The following is an 18,282-nucleotide window of genomic DNA, read 5'->3' as shown; positions in this document are numbered from 1 at the left end:
ATCTAGCAGTCAGCATTGACCACTGCATCTGAGGGGTTAATCCACTGGCATCTGCGTTTTTTTTAGTAATGCTGGGGATACAGCAGGGGACCAGGCTGTCAGTAACAGACAGGACCCTGTACTGATCAGACGCACAGCTTGTATGGTGGATTTTGTGAAAGGTAAAAGTAATTCATTTCAGCCATGCAAATATTAACATATGTTGTGCATGCAAATTGAAAAAGAAAGACATTCAAGACAATATTGCTATTCTTTATTTTAATATGGGAGATGGGATTGACAGATGCATATAGCTAAAGATAAAGACAAAGCACATTTCAAAGAATCAAAGAGTAAACTTGTGGAGATCGAAGGATATAGAATTATTATAGACATGGGAACAGATCACAGACTACATATAAGCTGGTTTCCTAGAGCTTAACCCACTAAGGTATGGCTCAGCACAGTGCAATTATTAGCGCAGATTATCTAAAATAGCTGAGGCTTAACAGTGATGTCCATACTTCCCCTTGGATAAACTGCTGGAGCTGAAGCTTCCCACATGGTGATGTTGGCCACTTGTGCTATGTCCAGTGGAGCTGCTAACCACAGCTGAAATGTATAAAACAAATATTAATAAAAAATATTTACTAGGTTATAAATCTCTTACTGTATAATGCAACTGGAGTGAAATGGCTGCAATCCAGCCATGTGTATAACTATATTGAAAATATGACCATAGGACCTTCACCATCTGTGCAACGTGCATCAATTCTCAACCTGACAAGTGCCCCTGCTCCTTCATTTTTTTTGCTACACTGTCTCCTAAACATTTTATAGACTTGACTTTTATGGAAATATTTTATAAATATTTGTAGAAAAAAAGATCTTCACATTTGTTATGTTTCATAAGTACAGGATAGGTTTGCGAGAAGACTAGTCTTATCAATAATATACATTATGTAAGACCACACACTTGATATACATTGAACTTAAGACCTGGTACAGAATTTTGTTAGAAATGTAGGACTTCTTTCTATACTTACAGATGCTAACAGCCCCATGGCCTTCACCAATAAGTCTGCATTCCTCCCCTTCCAAAAGTTTCCTGTAGGTGGCAATCTCAATATCCAGAGCCAGTTTGACATTCATCAGCTCCTGGTATTCTCTGAGTTGACGAGCCATGTCCTGCTTGGCCTTCTGTAGAGCAGCCTCCAGTTCAGATAGTTTAGCTTTGGCATCTTTGACAGCAGCCTCACCACGTTCCTCAGCCTCTGTGATGGCAGCTTCCAGCTTAGCACGCTAGGTAGAAGAAAAAATTGGAGCAGATTTTACTAATCCTGTCTAAATCAAAAGCAGTCTGAAGATGCACTAGATTTATTACAGTGGCTCATGTTGGATGACAGAGTAGGTGCATGACTAGGTACTTGTCTAACTTTATACCACCTATTGGTTGACTTACTTTGAAACATAATTTTATGGCAGAATGTCAGCACAATTTTGGCACCAAATGTCACCTCTTAGTCCATGCCCCTTTCCACTTAAGCCACCCCTCTTTCCTTGATACACTGTGCCCACTTGGTCAGCTTGGTGTAGTGAATAATTCTAAAACTAGATACGCGAAATTGTTCCAAAAATATTGAAGATTGTGCTACAGTGTGCCAAATGTTGATTCCTTTTACAACAAGGTCTAAGCAATATCTTATCAGAAAATGGATTGCATGGACAAACAATAGATTTTTTTGAGCAACGTGTAATACTTCATATCCCCTATGGTGGCGCTGCAGCTAAAACTGGACACATACTGCTATATCTCCGGCATACTACACCTAATTGATGGGGACCCCCGCAGTAGGACATTTAGTCATCAATTCTATAGGGGGACACAACTAACAAAGTGAAGAACTCCTTTAATGTTAACCCCACCTGCCTCCTGAAGCTTCATGTATGGAATAAGGCAAATATGTGATAAGATATTGCGATATTGTTGTTATAAAATTCAACAGAATGGGGCATGTGATTAATGCAATCTTATACAGCATATGAAAGTAACCAGATATGGCTAATGGTTTGTCCATTAGACAATATCAAGAATACATAAAGGTACAGGATTACAAAATCGTTGTTCTATGTTTCACTCTATTCTTAACACTTTTTTACTTTTACCATTATATTTTTTACTTGTTAGAAACTCTAGATTTTTTTTATCAATGTGCTGCACCTTTACAGAGTTCATGAATAATCCCACTGACACTGAAAATGTTTTTAGTCATGGTTACTGCCTGTGAGACTATTGTCAGTATTGTACGCAATAGTTTTGTAGTGTCAGTGTCCTATGAATCACAGACCTGTGCATGACAAGGTAAATCAGTGCAACATTGTGACTAATGTCAGAATATCCTCTTTAACAAGCTCTCCCATGCCTCGCCTAGGATCTCACCCAGTTTTACCTCTTCCCTAATACTTTGTGCATTATCCTAAATTAGTTAAGTATCTTATATGCTGACTACAGATTGGCTTACAATATACACATACGCAGCTTTATCATGCTACGAAAACTAGATCAGCTGTTTTTATTAGGTTTTTAAATGACTGATGCTGGGAAAAGATTTCTTAGCGTCATGCTAAATGTTGGAAACATGTTATTTGTCAGAAACAAAGGGGAGTAACAAGTGATTAATAGGTTAATGTGAGGAAGACAGGTAAGAATTATAATGATTAGACAAGTGTTGATGTTCTTCTGGAAGTCTTTTTTTTTACCAGACAAATTGAGGTTCCTTAGGTCCATCAGAGAAAATGTTTTTGAGGGGCCACCCTCTATCTATGCAGAACATGTACATGTCCAGCTTCAATTATATATTTATTGATATCATTATACACACAGGACACATCATCAACAAGGTATAATAAGCTATTTGTTAATAAACCCATAAGAAGTAGAGCATAGTGGCAAGTACTAGGCTCAAAAGTTAGTTGAAAATGGGTTGTATTCTGTAGTATCTTTGATACTTTGTTGTTTTGGGGCCCAATATTTTGTCATCTGTACGGATCACTTTATGATACCATGAAATTGTAGGTGATATTGCTGTTTGGGAACAATCATCTCAGAGGCATGCAAGAGTTTGCAATGCTGAAATTGTGATGGTGTATTTTGATGGCTTGTCAATAAAGTTTGGAAACATATATCCTATTTAAGGAGCACTAGCCAAATGAAGACTTTATGGTCAGTAGATTGCTGTTAGAGAGACCCATCTAAAAAATGACTAGCCATATGCACCAGGATCCATAGAAGTCATTGATGCTATTCACACCACCGTTTTTCTATGCTAAAGGACTGTGTGAAAAAACTCAGGGCATGCATTACTTTGGTTTGTGTCTCCGTGGTCTCCATTGCCACCAGGCTCATGTTCTACAGTACTTGGACATACAAACTTCACCACCGTATTAAAAATCATTTATGTGTTGCAGCCGGGTGAATCAGGCCTACGCTACAGTTGCTTTTAAACATGCTATCATCTAATTTTTTTTAAATGACCATATTCACTACAGAATGGAAAAATATATACTGTATTCTATTGAATTAGGGGTCCTGTGAGCATTTCACTGGTCGAATTATATATTTTTTCCTTAGGAACGTTTGTTGAGCCTATCATTGGTCTGTCTTGACTCATCACCAAACCGCCGACACTGATCATTTGTTGGCTTATTGTGGTACCCCGTCTGTCCATTGCACTCTACAATCTCTGCCTTGCTCCCATCCAAACACCTAACATCAAGGGCACCCCTGTTACCATCAGGAAGGAACTCCAGAATCAGGTTGTGCCCAGAGGGAAAAAAGGGTGCCCCTTCCTTTCACTGCATGCCCCCAGGGAGCAAAGGTGTGAGGATAGCCGCAGTGATTGACTGTGACAGCCAGAGCCACTACCACCTAGTAATCATTTGTCAGCAGCACATCTTTTTGTGTATACAGGAGATGCTCTGCCAACAAAAGGCAAACTGTAGGGTGGACATGTGATTGTATTATTGATGGTTTGTCCCCCATGCAGCCTGCATTGGCTTGTGTAAAGACTCAATTGCTGGCTGACTTGTTATATTGTCAAATGGTTCTCCTTATGGCCCCATATCTGTATAAAAAGGAACATAAGTCATTTGCATCATGTTTTGAGTCCCGTCTACTTCCATCATAACAGATAATTGTACTCTTGACTAAAACAAGCCCACTACTCTAAAACTTACCTGTGCTTTCACACTTTCTATTTCACCCTTCAGTCTGTGGATCAGACGAGTCAGTTCAGTAATTTCATGCTTAGTGTTTCTCAAGTCATCACAATGTCTTCCGGCTGTTGAGCGCAGCTCCTCATACTAAACAGGAGAATGCAGGTTGAAAAAAGAAAACACGTAGACTTTAGGTTAAAGTTTCTATCACTTGATCAATTGCAGTACCATGCCCGTAATAGTGCCATCAGGAAAAGCTTGACTAGTCTTGCTTTTTCAGGAGCTACATACAGCATGAGAAGTAAAATGTTTCAAAATTCTAACTTTATCCTCAGGCCCCAGGATTTCAAAGACACCGCAGACTCAGTGGTAGATATAAAGTAAGATAATCCCAGAGACTCTGTACAATTACTTTTTATGGCAAGTATATTTTGGAGGAGTAGACATGAGTAGATTAAATTGTGGTTACTAAAAGAAGTACCTGAAGGATGTTTTAGGGTTCTGCCAATAAATCACAAATGACTAATTAAGTCTATGAGTTTAACTCACCCGTGACTGGTACATGGCCTCAGCCTCAGCTCTGCTCTTGTTTGCAACCTCTTCATATTGAGCCTTAACTTCAGCAATGATACTGTCCATGTCTAAATCTCTGCTGTTGTCCATAGACACAATAACAGAGATATCTGAGATCTGAGCCTGGAGCTGAGCAATCTCCTAAGCAGAAGAAAATAAAACAATGTAAACCATGTAAACGACTAAATGTGTTTTTGCTGACACTGGCATTGATTAGATATCTATCAATGGTCTTCTATAGAATGCCAATTCATTACACCAGAGTGTGCTTAGGGGTCAAATTATGTTCTTCCCCATGAAGGCCACACTTGACTTTGAACAAAGCACTTATATGCAACTGGAAAATATGCATGAACAGACTTTATAGGGTGGAACCCTGAGTCCCTATTGGTCTGTATTATGGATACATAGACATTTTGTGCGTCACCATATGGTGCTTCCGTGAGGCATCATTGTCTCCTCTAGAAGCAATGCTCCTAGTGGAGATCATCTCATTGTGTACATATGAATCTGTATAAAATTCTTGACGCACAGAGATGAAGTCGGAGACATAGCTGTTGGGGAGCACCGGTAGCAGTGCTACCGCTAAAGGGGTTGTCCAATCCACAGGATATGGGATAGGTGTCAGTTTGGCGGGGGGTTTAAATGTTGCAGCCTGGTGATCAGGCGTGCGTGCTTCTCCTCCAGTCAACTCTATGGGGCTGCCAGAAATAGTCCCATAGATAATATAATGGGACAACCCCTTAAAAGGGCTGTGCCACAGAAAACAATCTACGTTTTTCAAACCAGCAGCTCAATCTGAAAACTTTTGCAATTGCATGTAATTAAAAATTTATTATAGCCACTGAGCTATTCAATAAAATGTTTTTCTATAGCGCCACCTGCTGTTTGTTCGTTTACTTATTTTTTGTTCACATCACTGAGATGGTTGCACATGCTCAGTTTAAATCTTAACTGTAAGCACCCATATCTTCTGTTAGAAGCTGTGGCAGTTACAGAGAAAAAGCTGCACCAGAAAGGACATGCCCCCTTAGCAGCCAGCCTGGAATAAATGTAGCAGAACAATTGGAGCAATGAATGGGAAGATCTCTGGATCCATTTGTGGTATAGCGCTGGTTCTAGCTTTGTTAGAAAGACATTGTGATATACTATATTATGTCAGATTTTTTATATCAGTCATGTCATATCTCCTGTAAAGATGCCCTAAATGCTACTCTGCAACATAAGAAGATACCAATATTCTAAAAAGCACCTGAACGAGTTATAGCTTTGGGTACAGTATGAGACCATTGTAGTTTATGGGTATCTTATTATGGATCCGTACTTGAGCCCTAATGCTGAATCTACTGTGTTAGAAGACATAATATCATACCATATTTTAACATATAAGAAATTCTTCACCAAAAGCTCTGCCGTTACGGAGAGGACATATAATCTATACATTTAGAACTAGTTATATTTTCAACCATATTTCCTATTGGCTTAAGATAGGAATGTTATCCACCGTGCCACCATTCCACCCACCTACAAAACATTTTCATTTATGGGACTGTCCATCACTCATTTTAATGGCTAGTAATTAACCGATAAATTGCTGGTTGATGAATTCCTGCAGACAAATGTACTTACTGCATCGAAGAGGGCACGCAGGAAGTTAATCTCATCAGTTAGTGAGTCCACCTTTGCTTGTAGTTCAGATTTGTTGATGAAAGCCGCATCAACGTCCTGCAAGGTAATGCAATTATTTGGTAATATATGTAATGCTCAGTACATTAGTTTAATTATTATACAATGGTTAATACGAACTCTCTTAAGTCCAACAAATTCATTCTCTGCCGCAGTGCGTCTGTTGATCTCTTCTTCATACCTGTCGGATTGCACATGAAATGGTTATTTGCAGGGCATTTGCTATAAGCAGCCCATGGCCATCTTGGTCATCAATTTGTCATCTTTCTATTTATGATTTAATCCTAAAAGACCTAAATAACTTACTTTTTCTTGAATTCCTCTACTGCATCTTCCATATTCCTTCTTTCTGCCTCCAAACGAGCTCTTTCACCTCCAAGACTCTCGAGCTGTTTGCGGAGATTGTTGATGTATGCCTCAAAGAGAGGTTCAATGTGGCTTTTTGCGGGTTTTTTGTCTTGCAGAAGAGACCATTTGGTTTCTAGCATCTTATTTTGTTGCTCCAAAAATCTCACCTGCAATAAACAATAGAATAGAAATGGAAGTCAGAAGATTGGGGGCTATACATTCATATCACAAACATCATGCACAAAGAGTGTTGCATTATTTAAAGAAATCATTATAAAAGGGTTTTCTTGATAGTTATTTTTGGGATTGTCTATTTGATCTGCTGGACTCCAACTTCTTGGACCTTAACCAATCAGCTCTGTTAAAGGGCACCCCATTGTTGCTTACCCTGGCACAGCTTTGCATATACAGTTTTGGTTGTGCCTGGTGCTCCATCTAACAAATGACTAGCCATATGCACCAGGATCCATAGAAGTCATTGATGCTATTCACACCACCGTTTTTCTATGCTAAGGGACTGTGTGAAGAAACTCAGGGCATGCATTACTTTGGTTTGTGTCTCCATGGTCTCCATTGCCACCAGGCTCATGTTCTACAGTACTTGGACATACAAACTTCACCACCGTATTCAAAATCATTTATGTGTTGCAGCCGGGTGAATCAGGCCTACGCTACAGTTGCTTTTAAACATGCTATCATCAAATTTTTTAAAATTAGATCATAGCTCTCACTGCAGCTCAGTCCCTTTCAAGTGAAAGAAATTCATCTACATTACCAAGTACAACAACAGCTGTAGGTATGGTACTATGCCTGGCAAATCATCTAATGTCATGGCCTGTTCCTTTAGCTGATCGCTACGTTTTTGGATGTTCGGAAAAACCTTCAGATTGGTTTCCATGTTCAGGAAATCTTTATGTAAGGTAAGATTTGCCTTCAAGTATATAAATAATCTATGAACATGCTTGTCGTTGGATTCCTTCTCTTATCCCCAAAGATGAAATATAAAAATTCTTTCCATACTGCTCTATCTTACATATAAATTGGAAAATAAAGAGAGTTTGCCGTGCAATTAGAAGAGTTTCTTACATATAGACAGCATGATACTGTCCCTAATGGAAATGACTGAAATTGTGCCAGTTAGTTACACTGAGATCCTGCTATACACTCGGTGGGGGTATATGTAAGCCAAACATTGTCAAAATGTGAAATTTTTTATGTTAATAATGTTTTATTAAAACAGTCTCAATTTTTATTTATCATTTTGTATATCATATGTTTGGTCCAGTTTATACTTTAAGGGGTTGTATCACTTCAGCAAGTGGCATTTCTCATGTAGAGAAAGTGAATACAAGGCACTTACTAATGTATTGTGATTGTCCATGTTGCCTCCTTTTCTGGCTGGATTCATTTTTTCATCACACTATATGCTGCTCGTTTCCAATCCAACAGCAGTGGTCGTGCTTACACACTATAGGAAAAAGTGCTGGCCTCTCTGGTGGCCAGAATCATGGGAATGCACATAAGACTGCACTTTTTCCTATAGTGTGCAAGCATGGCCACTACTGATGGAAGGCAGGGTGGTCGTAACCATGGAAACAAGCAGTGCATAATGTGATGGAAACATGAATCAAGCCAGCAAAGGAGGCAAAATGGACAATCACACTATATTAGTAAGTGCCATGTATTAACTTTCTCTACATGATAAATGCTATTTGCTGAAGTGAGACAACCCCTTTAAATTAACAAGGATAATTCCGATTCGTACTCCCCAATGTTCTGAACATTTCTGTGTCAAACCATGTGGAATGACCTTGACTATGCGTCCATATGAGTTGATGTCTGTTATATTCATTTTTAGCTTATAAGTAAGGTTCTGCTGAACCATGCTAAACTTTTCTTAATTTATCTTGAAAATTTAATTAAAATTTGTTTCTAAATGAGCATATATATAAAATCTGAATATTTGCTTTGGCATTTAAGGTACAATATGCAAGTTAAACTTTGCATTAGGAGAGAATTATGCTTTAAGATATGAAGTAAATTAATAGGGTAGTAGGCCCAATTTCAATAATGTGTTGGGGTCTGGGCACGCTAGACCAGTTCTTTCTTTCATTCCCAATTCTGTCATTCTATGAACAGCTCTTGGTTACAATACGTATGTTTTTATATAAAACCATACTTTGCAAATATGTTTCAAGGCCTAAATTCGGTTATTCATATAATTAATAGAGAAAGGCAATAAATGGAATGTCCTTGTAATATTGTCATAATGGATGTTGTATGTTCTTGGATTACGTTAGTCATTGATTGGTTGGACATTAGAAATTAACTGCTGTACATTAGGTTTTATTGCACAACAGTCCTAATTAGATGTATGAACTATTACTTACCTTGTCTATGAAGGAAGCAAATTTGTTGTTCAGACCTTTAATCTGATCTTTTTCATCAATTCTGACTTTCTGAATATTAGGATCAATCTCCAAATTGAGAGGAGCCAGGAGACTTTGATTAACAGTAACAGAGGTGATACCAGGAGAACAAAATGATCCACCAAATCCATGGCCAGAAGCACTCAACCCATGTCCGATTCCTGACAAACTATAAGCATGTCCACTCTTCAATCCAGTTGAAATCTTATGTCCTCCAGATGCAACACTGTAGACACTTTTGCTGCTGAACGATGGGTGGATTTTGTGGCCCATTGATATCTTCTTTGATGTGATAGAACCAATGGAGCTATGTTTGCTTACAGATGGTAAGCAGGCTGAGGATGAACTGAAGCTCTTGATTCCATGGCTGCTATGTCCAGATTGGTAAGACATTTTTAAAGAGTCTTGAAATCTGTGGTGCTTGGAGCAGAATCAACTTCAGATGAGTGCCTCTGAGCCTAGTGCTGAAAGTTGTCCCTTTTATACATCCAGAGCGGTGGGCTTGGTGACATTAAAGAGCACTAAGACCCTGTAATTGCATCTTGAGCGATTCCATCTTGGCATTTTTACGTTCCCATCATCCCAGTTTAATGAAATTTAATAGAATAGTTAAACAAAACCCAGTGGTAACACACCTAGTATATTAGTAAAGATGAAAAGCACTTAATGCTTATGACGTTTCTCAGCCAGCAAGCACACCTCATCTTGGGCACATTATGTTTCAGAGTGTCATTTTCTTAAATAGGGGTCATCTTGTAAAGTGCTCTTTATTAGACTATATAGCCCTCACTTTGTCATACAGTGTCACATAAATTCTAACTTATCCTGTTTATTAAGATTTGTTTTAATTTTATATCTTTGCAAAATGTCCAAGAAAACACACAGACTGTTAATGCCACATTTATTAGACAGTATAGCTTAACATGATCCTCTTCTTAATTAGCTTGTTATATACATGTCAATAATTCCAAAATAATTGTCTTCATGAATTACTTTTATGTACATTGGAATAATGGTCTATTAAATAAAGAAGTCAAGGAGAAAATGTACAATGCTCAAGAATGGAAATGTTTTATTGGCACGTCTATAACTCAGGCATTGTGATTTCATATAGTCAGAGAACTCCTTGGTGGTATATTGTTCTTATAATTAAAAGTGTTTCTGTGTGGGGGAGAAGGGTACCATGTACGTATATAATACATGTTAGAGAAAGTTTTCATTGACATACCTATAAATAATATTTTTTTATAAAAATCATTCAGATTTCAGAACCTGACAGTTATAATACATGCTTACCAGGGTCTCTTAACACTCGCATACGATTCTAGACCCCTTTAAGCAGCACAGTCTGCCTGCTAACGCTGCTACATCTATGGCCATGAATATATTTGTCACAACTTCCTTCTGGAAGAGGTTAGACAAACCCCAAACCCTTAGTATCATTTTAGTGATTTTAGCTTTCTTATAATTGTGGCAGGGGAACAGCACCCATTGGAACTTGCTTTTTGACTGGTGTAGTGTTTCTTGAAAGTCTTGTTGGCTGAGGTCGGCAAGCTAATGTATAGGGTGGGCCATTTATATGGATACACCTTAATAAAATGGGAATGGTTGGTGATATTAACTTCCTGTTTGTGGCACATTAGTATATGTGAGGGGGGAAACTTTTCAAGATGGGTGGTGACCATGGCGGCCATTTTGAAGTCGGCCATTTTGAATCCAACTTTTGTTTTTTCAATAGGAAGAGGGTCATGTGACACATCAACCTCATTGGGAATTTCACAAGAAAAACAATGATGTGCTTGGTTTTAACGTAACTTTATTCTTTCATGAGTTATTTACAAGTTTCTGACCACTTATAAAATGTGTTCAATGTGCTGCCCATTGTGTTGGATTGTCAATGCAACCCTCTTCTCCCACTCTTCACACACTGATAGCAACACCGCAGGAGAAATGCTAGCACAGGCTTCCAGTATCCGTAGTTTCAGGTGCTGCACATCTCGTATCTTTACAACATAGACAATTGCCTTCAGATGACCCCAAAGATAAAAGTCTATGGGGGTCAGATCGGGAGACCTTGGGGGCCATTCAACTGGCCCACGATGACCAATCTACTTTCCAGGAAACTGTTCATCTAGGAATGCTCAGACCTGACACACATAATGTGGTGGTGCACCATCTTGCTGGAAAAACTCAGGGAACGTGCCAGCTTCAGTGCATAAAGAGGGAAACACATCATCATGTAGCAATTTCGCATATCCAGTGGCCTTGAGGTTTCCATTGATGAAGAATGGCCCCACTATCTTTGTACCCCATATACCACACCATACCATAACTTTTTTTGTTCAAACAGTCTTGGAGGGATCTATCCAATGTGGCTTAGTGTCAGACCAATAGCGGTGGTTTTGTTTGTTAACTTCACCATTCACATAAAAGTTCGCCTCATCACTGAACAAAATCTTCTGCGTAAACTGAGGGTCCTGTTCCAATTTTTGTTTTGCCCATTCTGCAAATTCAGTGGGCCGATCTGGGTCATCCTCGTTGAGATGCTGCAGTAGCTGGAGCTTGTAAGGGTGCCATTTGTGAGTAGCTAATATCCGCCGAAGGGATGTTTGACTAATGCCACTCTCCAGTGACATGCGGCGAGTGCTACGCTGTGGGCTCTTGCTGAATGAAGCTAGGACAGCCACTGATGTTTCTTCATTAGAGACAGATTTCATGCGTCCACATTTTGGCAAATCCAACACTGAACCAGTTTCACGAAACTTAGCAAGCAGTTTGCTAACTGTAGCATGGGAGATGGGTGGTCTCGTAGGGTGTCTTGCATTGAAATCTGCTGCAATGACCTGGTTACTGCGTTCACCAGACATCAACACAATTTCTATCCGCTCCTCACGTGTTAACCTCGGCGACATGTCAATGGCTGTAAACAAAGAGAAACTCTTGAATAACTCATGAAAGAATAAAGTTACGTTAAAACCAAGCACACCATTGTGTTTCGTGTGAAATTCCCAATACGTTTGATGTGTCACATGACCCTCTTCCTATTGAAAAAACAAAAGTTGGATTCAAAATGGCCGACTTCAAAATGGCTGCCATGGTCACCACCCATCTTGAAAAGTTTGCCCCCTCACATATACTAATGTGCCACAAAATGGAAGTTAATATCACCAACCATTCCCATTTTATTAAGGTGTATCCATATAAATGGCCCACCCTGTATATCCAGCGGAAAGCAGGTGCTTGCGATCTCGCTGTACATAGCTCTGGTTACACCATATCTGGAAAACTGAGTAGACCTCACCTACAAAAAGATTTCAATTTTTGTCCACAAAACACGGATGTATCTGAATGTCCATATTGTGTCCAGGTACATCCTTTTTTTTGCCTCCTTTGCTGGCTTGATTCATGTTTCCATCACATTATACAACCTGAGCACAACTTGCATGACCAGGCATTTGAGTGCAAAGCACTAGCTGCAGTGGAGTAGACACCTCAAAAACCAAGAAAGGTCTCTGGCTCCTCCTACTTCCTCTTCTGCTGCAGTCGCGGCCTCTTCATTCACCTTCCACCCCGCAAAAAGAGGATCTGCCAGCAACACTAACACCTGGGTGACCAAGCATCTCCACAATGTCCCACGGAAGCGTTCAGCTCTCAATATCCCAAACGCTAGAGAGGAAGAGGAAGTACCCCCCTACCCACTCGCGATCCCTAGCCTTAAATGAATTGCCTTTGAAATGCTGTCATTCCATCTGGTGGAGACAGATAGTTATAAAGGCCTTATGGTGGTGGCTGTCCCACAGTACGTCGTGCCCAGCCGCCACTACTTTTCAAGGTGAGCCATCCCTTCCCTTCACTACCAAGTAGGGGACAAAATCAGGTGTGCACTGCACAACGCCATCTGTGGCAAGGTGCACCTGACTACGGATACGTGGACCAGTAAGCACGGTCAGGGCCGTTATATCTCCATAACAGCACACTGGGTAAATGCAGTGGGCCTGAGGCGGATAGCAGTTTCGCGAATGTCCTTCCACCACCGAGGATAGCAGGGCACTTCAGTTTGCCTCCTGTTGCTTCCTCCTCCTCCTACTCTGCTTCCTCTTCCTCTACCAGCTCCTCATCCGGTCAGCGTAACACCTTCACCACCAACTTCAGCACAGCCAGGGGTAAACGACAGCAGGCAGTTTTAAAACTTATCTGTTTGGGGGGGACACCCCACACCGCGCAGGAGCTGTGGACAGGCCTTGAACAACAGACCGATTAGTGGTTTGTGCCAGTCAGCCTCAAGCCCGGCCTGGTGGTGTGCGGTAATGGGCGAAATCTCGTAGCAGCTCTGGGACTAGCCTGTTGACGCACATCTCTTGCCTGGCGCATGTGCTGAATTTGGTGGTGCAGAGATTCCTTAAAAATTACCCCGACATGTCAGAGCTGCTGCATAAAGTGCGGGCTGTCTGTGCGCGCTTTCGGCGTTCTCACCCTGCTGCTGCTCGCCTGTCAGCGCTGCAGCGTAACTTCGGCCTTCCCGCTCACCGCCTCATATGCGACGTGCCCACAAGGTGGAACTCCACCTTGCACATGCTGGCTAGACTGTGCGAGCAGCAGCTGGCGATAGTGGAGTTTCAGCTGCAGCACGAACGGATGAGTCGCTCGGCAGAACAGCACCACTTCACCACCAATGACTTGGCCTCCATGCGAGACCTGTGTTTCTTTGTTGCGCTGTTTCGAGTACTCCACCAACATGGCCAGTGCCGATAACGCCGTTCTCAGCGTTACTATCCCACTTCTATGCCTCTTTGAAAAAACGCTCATGGTGGTGATGGAAGAGGATGTGGCACAGGATGAGGAGGAGTAAGAGGGATCATTTCATAGGATTTCCGGACAGTCATTCCCAAGTGGCTCCGAGGGTGGGTTCCTGCACCCACAAACCCAAGGTACACAATTGTCCAGCCAGGGCACAGTTCTGGAGGATGAGGAGGAGAAGATGCAGGAGGAGGAACCATGTTCACAGCAGGGTGGCACCCAGACCAGCTCATGGCCATCACTGGTGCGTGGATGGGGGGATACAGAGGACACAGACGATACACCTCCCACAGAGGACAGCTTTTCGTTGCCTCTATGCAGCCTGGCACACATGAACGATTACATGCTGCAGTGTCTCCGCAACGACCGCAGAGTTGCCCACAGTCTAACTTGTGCTGATTACTGGGTGGCCACGCTGCTAAATCCCTGTTACAAGGACAACGTACCATCCTTAAAGCGCACGCTGGTAGACGCGCTGCTGGTGGCATTCCCACCTGACAGCGGGGGCACAATGAAAGCACAAGGCGAAGGCAGAGGACGAGGAAGAGGTCGCCAACGCAGCTGGGGCACCGCCAGCACCTCAGAAGGCAGGGTTAACATGTCCTAAATGTGGAAAAGCTTTGTCAGCACGCCACAACAACCAGCACCACCAGCTGATATGGAACGTCTTAGCAGGAGGCAGCATTTCACCAACATGGTGGAGCAGTAAGTGTGCACACGCCTACACGTACTGAATGACGGGTCTGCCCCCTTCAACTTCTGGGTCTCCAAATTGGGCACATGGCCTGAGCTTGCCCTTTACGCCTTGGAGGTGCTGGCCTGCCCTGCAGCCAGTGTATTATCTGAACGTGTGTTTAGCACGGCAGGCGGCGTCATCACAGACAAGCGCAGCCGCCTGTCCACAGCCAACGTGGACAAGCTCACGTTCATTAAAATGAACCAGACTTGGATCCCACAAGACTTGTCTGTACCTTGTGCAGAATAGACATTTATACCACCATCAAACATACAGTTGCATGAAAAAGTATGTGAACCTTCGGAATGATATGGATTTCTGCACAAATTGGTCATAAAATGTGATCTGATCTTCATCTAAGTCACAACATTAGACAATCACAGTCTGCTTAAACTAATAACACACAAAGAATTTAATGTTACCATGTTTTTATTGAACACACTATGTAAACATTCACAGTGCAGGTGGAAAAAGTATGTGAACCCCTAGGCTAATGACATCTCCAAGAACTAATTGGAGTGAGGTGTCAGCCAACTGGAGTCCAATCAATGAGATGAGATTAGAGGTGTTGGTTACAGCTGCCCTGCCCTATAAAAAACACACACCAGTTCTGGGTTTGCTTTTCACAAGAAGCATTGCCTGATGTGAATGATGCCTCACACAAAAGAGCTCTCAGAAGACCTACGATTAAGAATTGTTGACTTGCATAAAGCTGGAAAGGGTTAAAAAAGTATCTCCAAAAGCCTTGCTGTTAATCAGTCCACAGTAAGACAAACTGTCTATAAATGGAGAAAGTTCAGCACTGCTGCTACTCTCCCTAGGAGTTGCCGTCCTGTAAAGATGACTGCAAGAGCACAGCGCAGACTGCGCAATGAGGTGAAGAAGAATCCTAAAGTGTCAGCTAAAGACTTACAAAAGTCTCTGACATATGCTAACATCCCTGTTAGCGAATCTACGATACGTAAAATACTAAACAAGAATGTAATTTATGGGAGGATACCACAGAGGAAGCTACTTCTGTCCAAAAAAAACATTGCTGCACGTTTACAGTTTGCACAAGAGCACCTGGATGTTCCACAGCAGTACTGACAAAATATTCTGTGGACAGATGAAACCAAAGTTGAGTTGTTTGGAAGAAACACACAACACTATGTGTGGAGAAAAAGAGGCACAGCACACCAACATCAAAACCTCATCCCAACTGTGAAGTATGGTGGTGGGGGCATCATGGTTTGGGGCTGCTTTGCTGCGTCAGGGCCTGGACGGATTGCTATCATCAAAGGAAAAATGAATTCCCAAGTTTATCAAGACATTTTGTTGGAGAACTTAAGGCCATCTGTCCACCAGCTGAAGCTCAACAGAAGATGGGTGTTGCAACAGGACAACGACCCAAAGCATAGAAGTAAATCAACAACAGAATGGCTTAAACAGAAGAAAATACGCCTGACCTCAACCCGATTGAGATGCTGTGGCATGACCTCAAGAAAGCGATTCACACCAGACATCCCAAGAATATTGCTAAGCTGAAGCAGTTCTATAAAGAGGAATGGTCAAGAATTACTCCTGACCGTTGTGCACGTCTAATCTGCAACTACAGGAAACGTTTGGTTGAAGTTATTGCTGCCAGAGGAGGTTCAACCAGTTATTAAATCCAAGGGTTCACATACTTTTTCCACCTGCACTGTGAATGTTTACATGGTGTGTTCAATAAAAACATGGTAACATTTAATTCTTTGTGTGTTATTAGTTTAAGCAGACTGTGATTGTCTATTGTTGTGACCTAGATGAAGATCAGGTCATATTTTATGACCAATTTGTGCAGAAATCCATATCATTCCAAAGGGTTCACATACTTTTTCTTGCAACTGTACATTCCTGTACTCAAGTCAAGTGCAATGATTCTTTGTTTTCTTTTTTTTTTATTTGTCCCAATATTTTGGGGGCTACCTACCCCAATAAAAAAAAATAAAAAAAACTTGTTGGCTACCTCCTCCTCCTCCATTGCTGCCTCCACCTACAACACCACATTCACTGCCTCCTCAACCTCCGACTCCATATCCACCTCATTCTCTGAGTTGCAGGTTAATAATTTGTAATTTTTAGTTATTTTATTTTATTTTAAGTTATTTCCCTATCCACATTTGTTTGCAGAGCAGCTGCCATGCTCTTAAGCACATTTTACTGCCATTTACATCCAACTAGCCTTTTTCAAGGACTATTTTAGAGCCATTTTAATGCAAAAAAAGTGACAATTTTAGTGCCCTAAATTGAAAAAAATCTTATTTTCAACTGTCGTGTAACATTTTACAATTTTTGGCATACACAAACCCCTGCTGTGCCTGGGTGACAGGTGCCTAAATCTCTCAAAATCCTTTGTTCTATTGCTGGGTGACAAGATCCCCCTTTTGCCGTGAATGAACCCCTGCTGTGCCTGGGTGACAGGAGCCTAAATCTCAAAATCCTCTGTTCTATTGCTGGGTGACAAGATTCCCCTTTTGCCGTGAATGAACCCCTGCTCTGCATTGCTGATAGGGAACTAAATTTAGTGAAAACATCTGTTACTGATCGGAAGATGCGCGACTACAAGCACACGCTGATGATAGCATTCCCACCTGACAGCGGGAGGACAGTGGAAGCAGGAGGCGAAGGCAGAGGAGGAGGAAGAGGTCGCCAACGCAGCTGGGGCACCACCAGCACCTGAGAAGGCAGGGTTAGCATGGTCAAAATGTAGCCTGCAGCCAGTGTATAGTGTGAACGTGTGTTTAGCACGGCAGAGAGCATTATCACAGGCCGCAGCCAATGTGGACAAGCTTACGTTTATTAAAATGAACCAGGCATGGATCCCACAGGACTTGTATAGGAACATAGGAGAATCATAGCTCAAAAACGCTACATAGACCATCTAGTCTGCTAGTATATTTTTTTCTGCTGGTACTTTGAAGGGTGTAATCTGAAATATTTTCATTGAAGTAGTGTATTGTAACAAAGTACCAGCAGAAAATAATATACTAGCAGACTAGATGGTCTATGTAGCGTTTTTGAGCTATGATTCTCCTATGTTCCTATAGGTAAGTGGGAAAACCTTGCAGTGTGTCTTAAACTTTCTTGCAGGGCCACCGCTGTTAGAAAGGAAGTATTACACAGCTCCTATTAAAATCAATGGGGTGTGTTTGTAATGTATGGACATTCTGGGCCCTCTTTGTAGCTGATCTCCACATGTTCTGATGGATGAACAAGGATGGCAATCAGTTAACTCAAAGCAAACTAAAAGCAGTACACAGTTTTATTGGACATCAGTTATGTGTGTAATGCTCTGAGTTCTCTAGAATGAGAGAAATTCATTGTAGTTCCTGTCTACACAAGTTTATAGATATCTGTCCTCAACATGAGATTCCACTTTTATTAAATGAGAAGCCCCTAAGCGGATATTTGAAAAATATCTTTCAAAACCAAATTTAAAGAAATACAATGAGCTCTCTTGGTACAAATTATATAGTACCATGACTTAAGACATAATAC

At 41.3% G+C, this 18,282-nt stretch overlaps 1 protein-coding gene across 1 annotated transcript; it reads right to left on the bottom strand.

The window, feature by feature from the left end:
- Positions 1-238: 238 nt before the first annotated feature.
- LOC120996206 (keratin, type II cytoskeletal cochleal-like) lies at positions 239-9,906 on the bottom strand. The gene is made up of 8 exons (XM_040425984.1): positions 9,192-9,906; positions 6,760-6,968; positions 6,574-6,634; positions 6,397-6,492; positions 4,744-4,908; positions 4,216-4,341; positions 1,026-1,281; positions 239-591 (listed from the first exon to the last, which is right to left on the bottom strand). Exons 1-8 carry the CDS (start codon positions 9,621-9,623, stop codon positions 485-487), a joined length of 1,452 nt encoding a protein of 483 aa, XP_040281918.1. The 5' UTR covers positions 9,624-9,906; the 3' UTR covers positions 239-484.
- Positions 9,907-18,282: the final 8,376 nt, after the last annotated feature.

Source organism: Bufo bufo, chromosome 3, assembly GCF_905171765.1.
Source record: "Bufo bufo chromosome 3, aBufBuf1.1, whole genome shotgun sequence".
Classification (NCBI taxonomy): domain Eukaryota; kingdom Metazoa; phylum Chordata; class Amphibia; order Anura; family Bufonidae; genus Bufo; species Bufo bufo.
The sequence above is the reverse complement of the archived record's forward strand: the minus strand, read 5'-3'. Positions and strand labels throughout refer to the sequence as shown.

What these genes read in the sequence shown, in the direction of transcription:
- LOC120996206 (XM_040425984.1), bottom strand. Translation starts at nt 9,623, where the DNA reads ATGTCTTACCAATCTGGACATAGCAGCCATGGAATCAAGAGCTTCAGT. An exon ending in TGCGTGCCCTCTTCGATGCA is followed by an intron (nt 4,909 to 6,396) that starts GTAAGTACATTT and finishes TCTTCTGCTTAG; the next exon opens with GAGATTGCTCAGCTCCAGGC. An exon ending in AGGCCATGTACCAGTCACGG is followed by an intron (nt 4,342 to 4,743) that starts GTGAGTTAAACT and finishes TCTCCTGTTTAG; the next exon opens with TATGAGGAGCTGCGCTCAAC.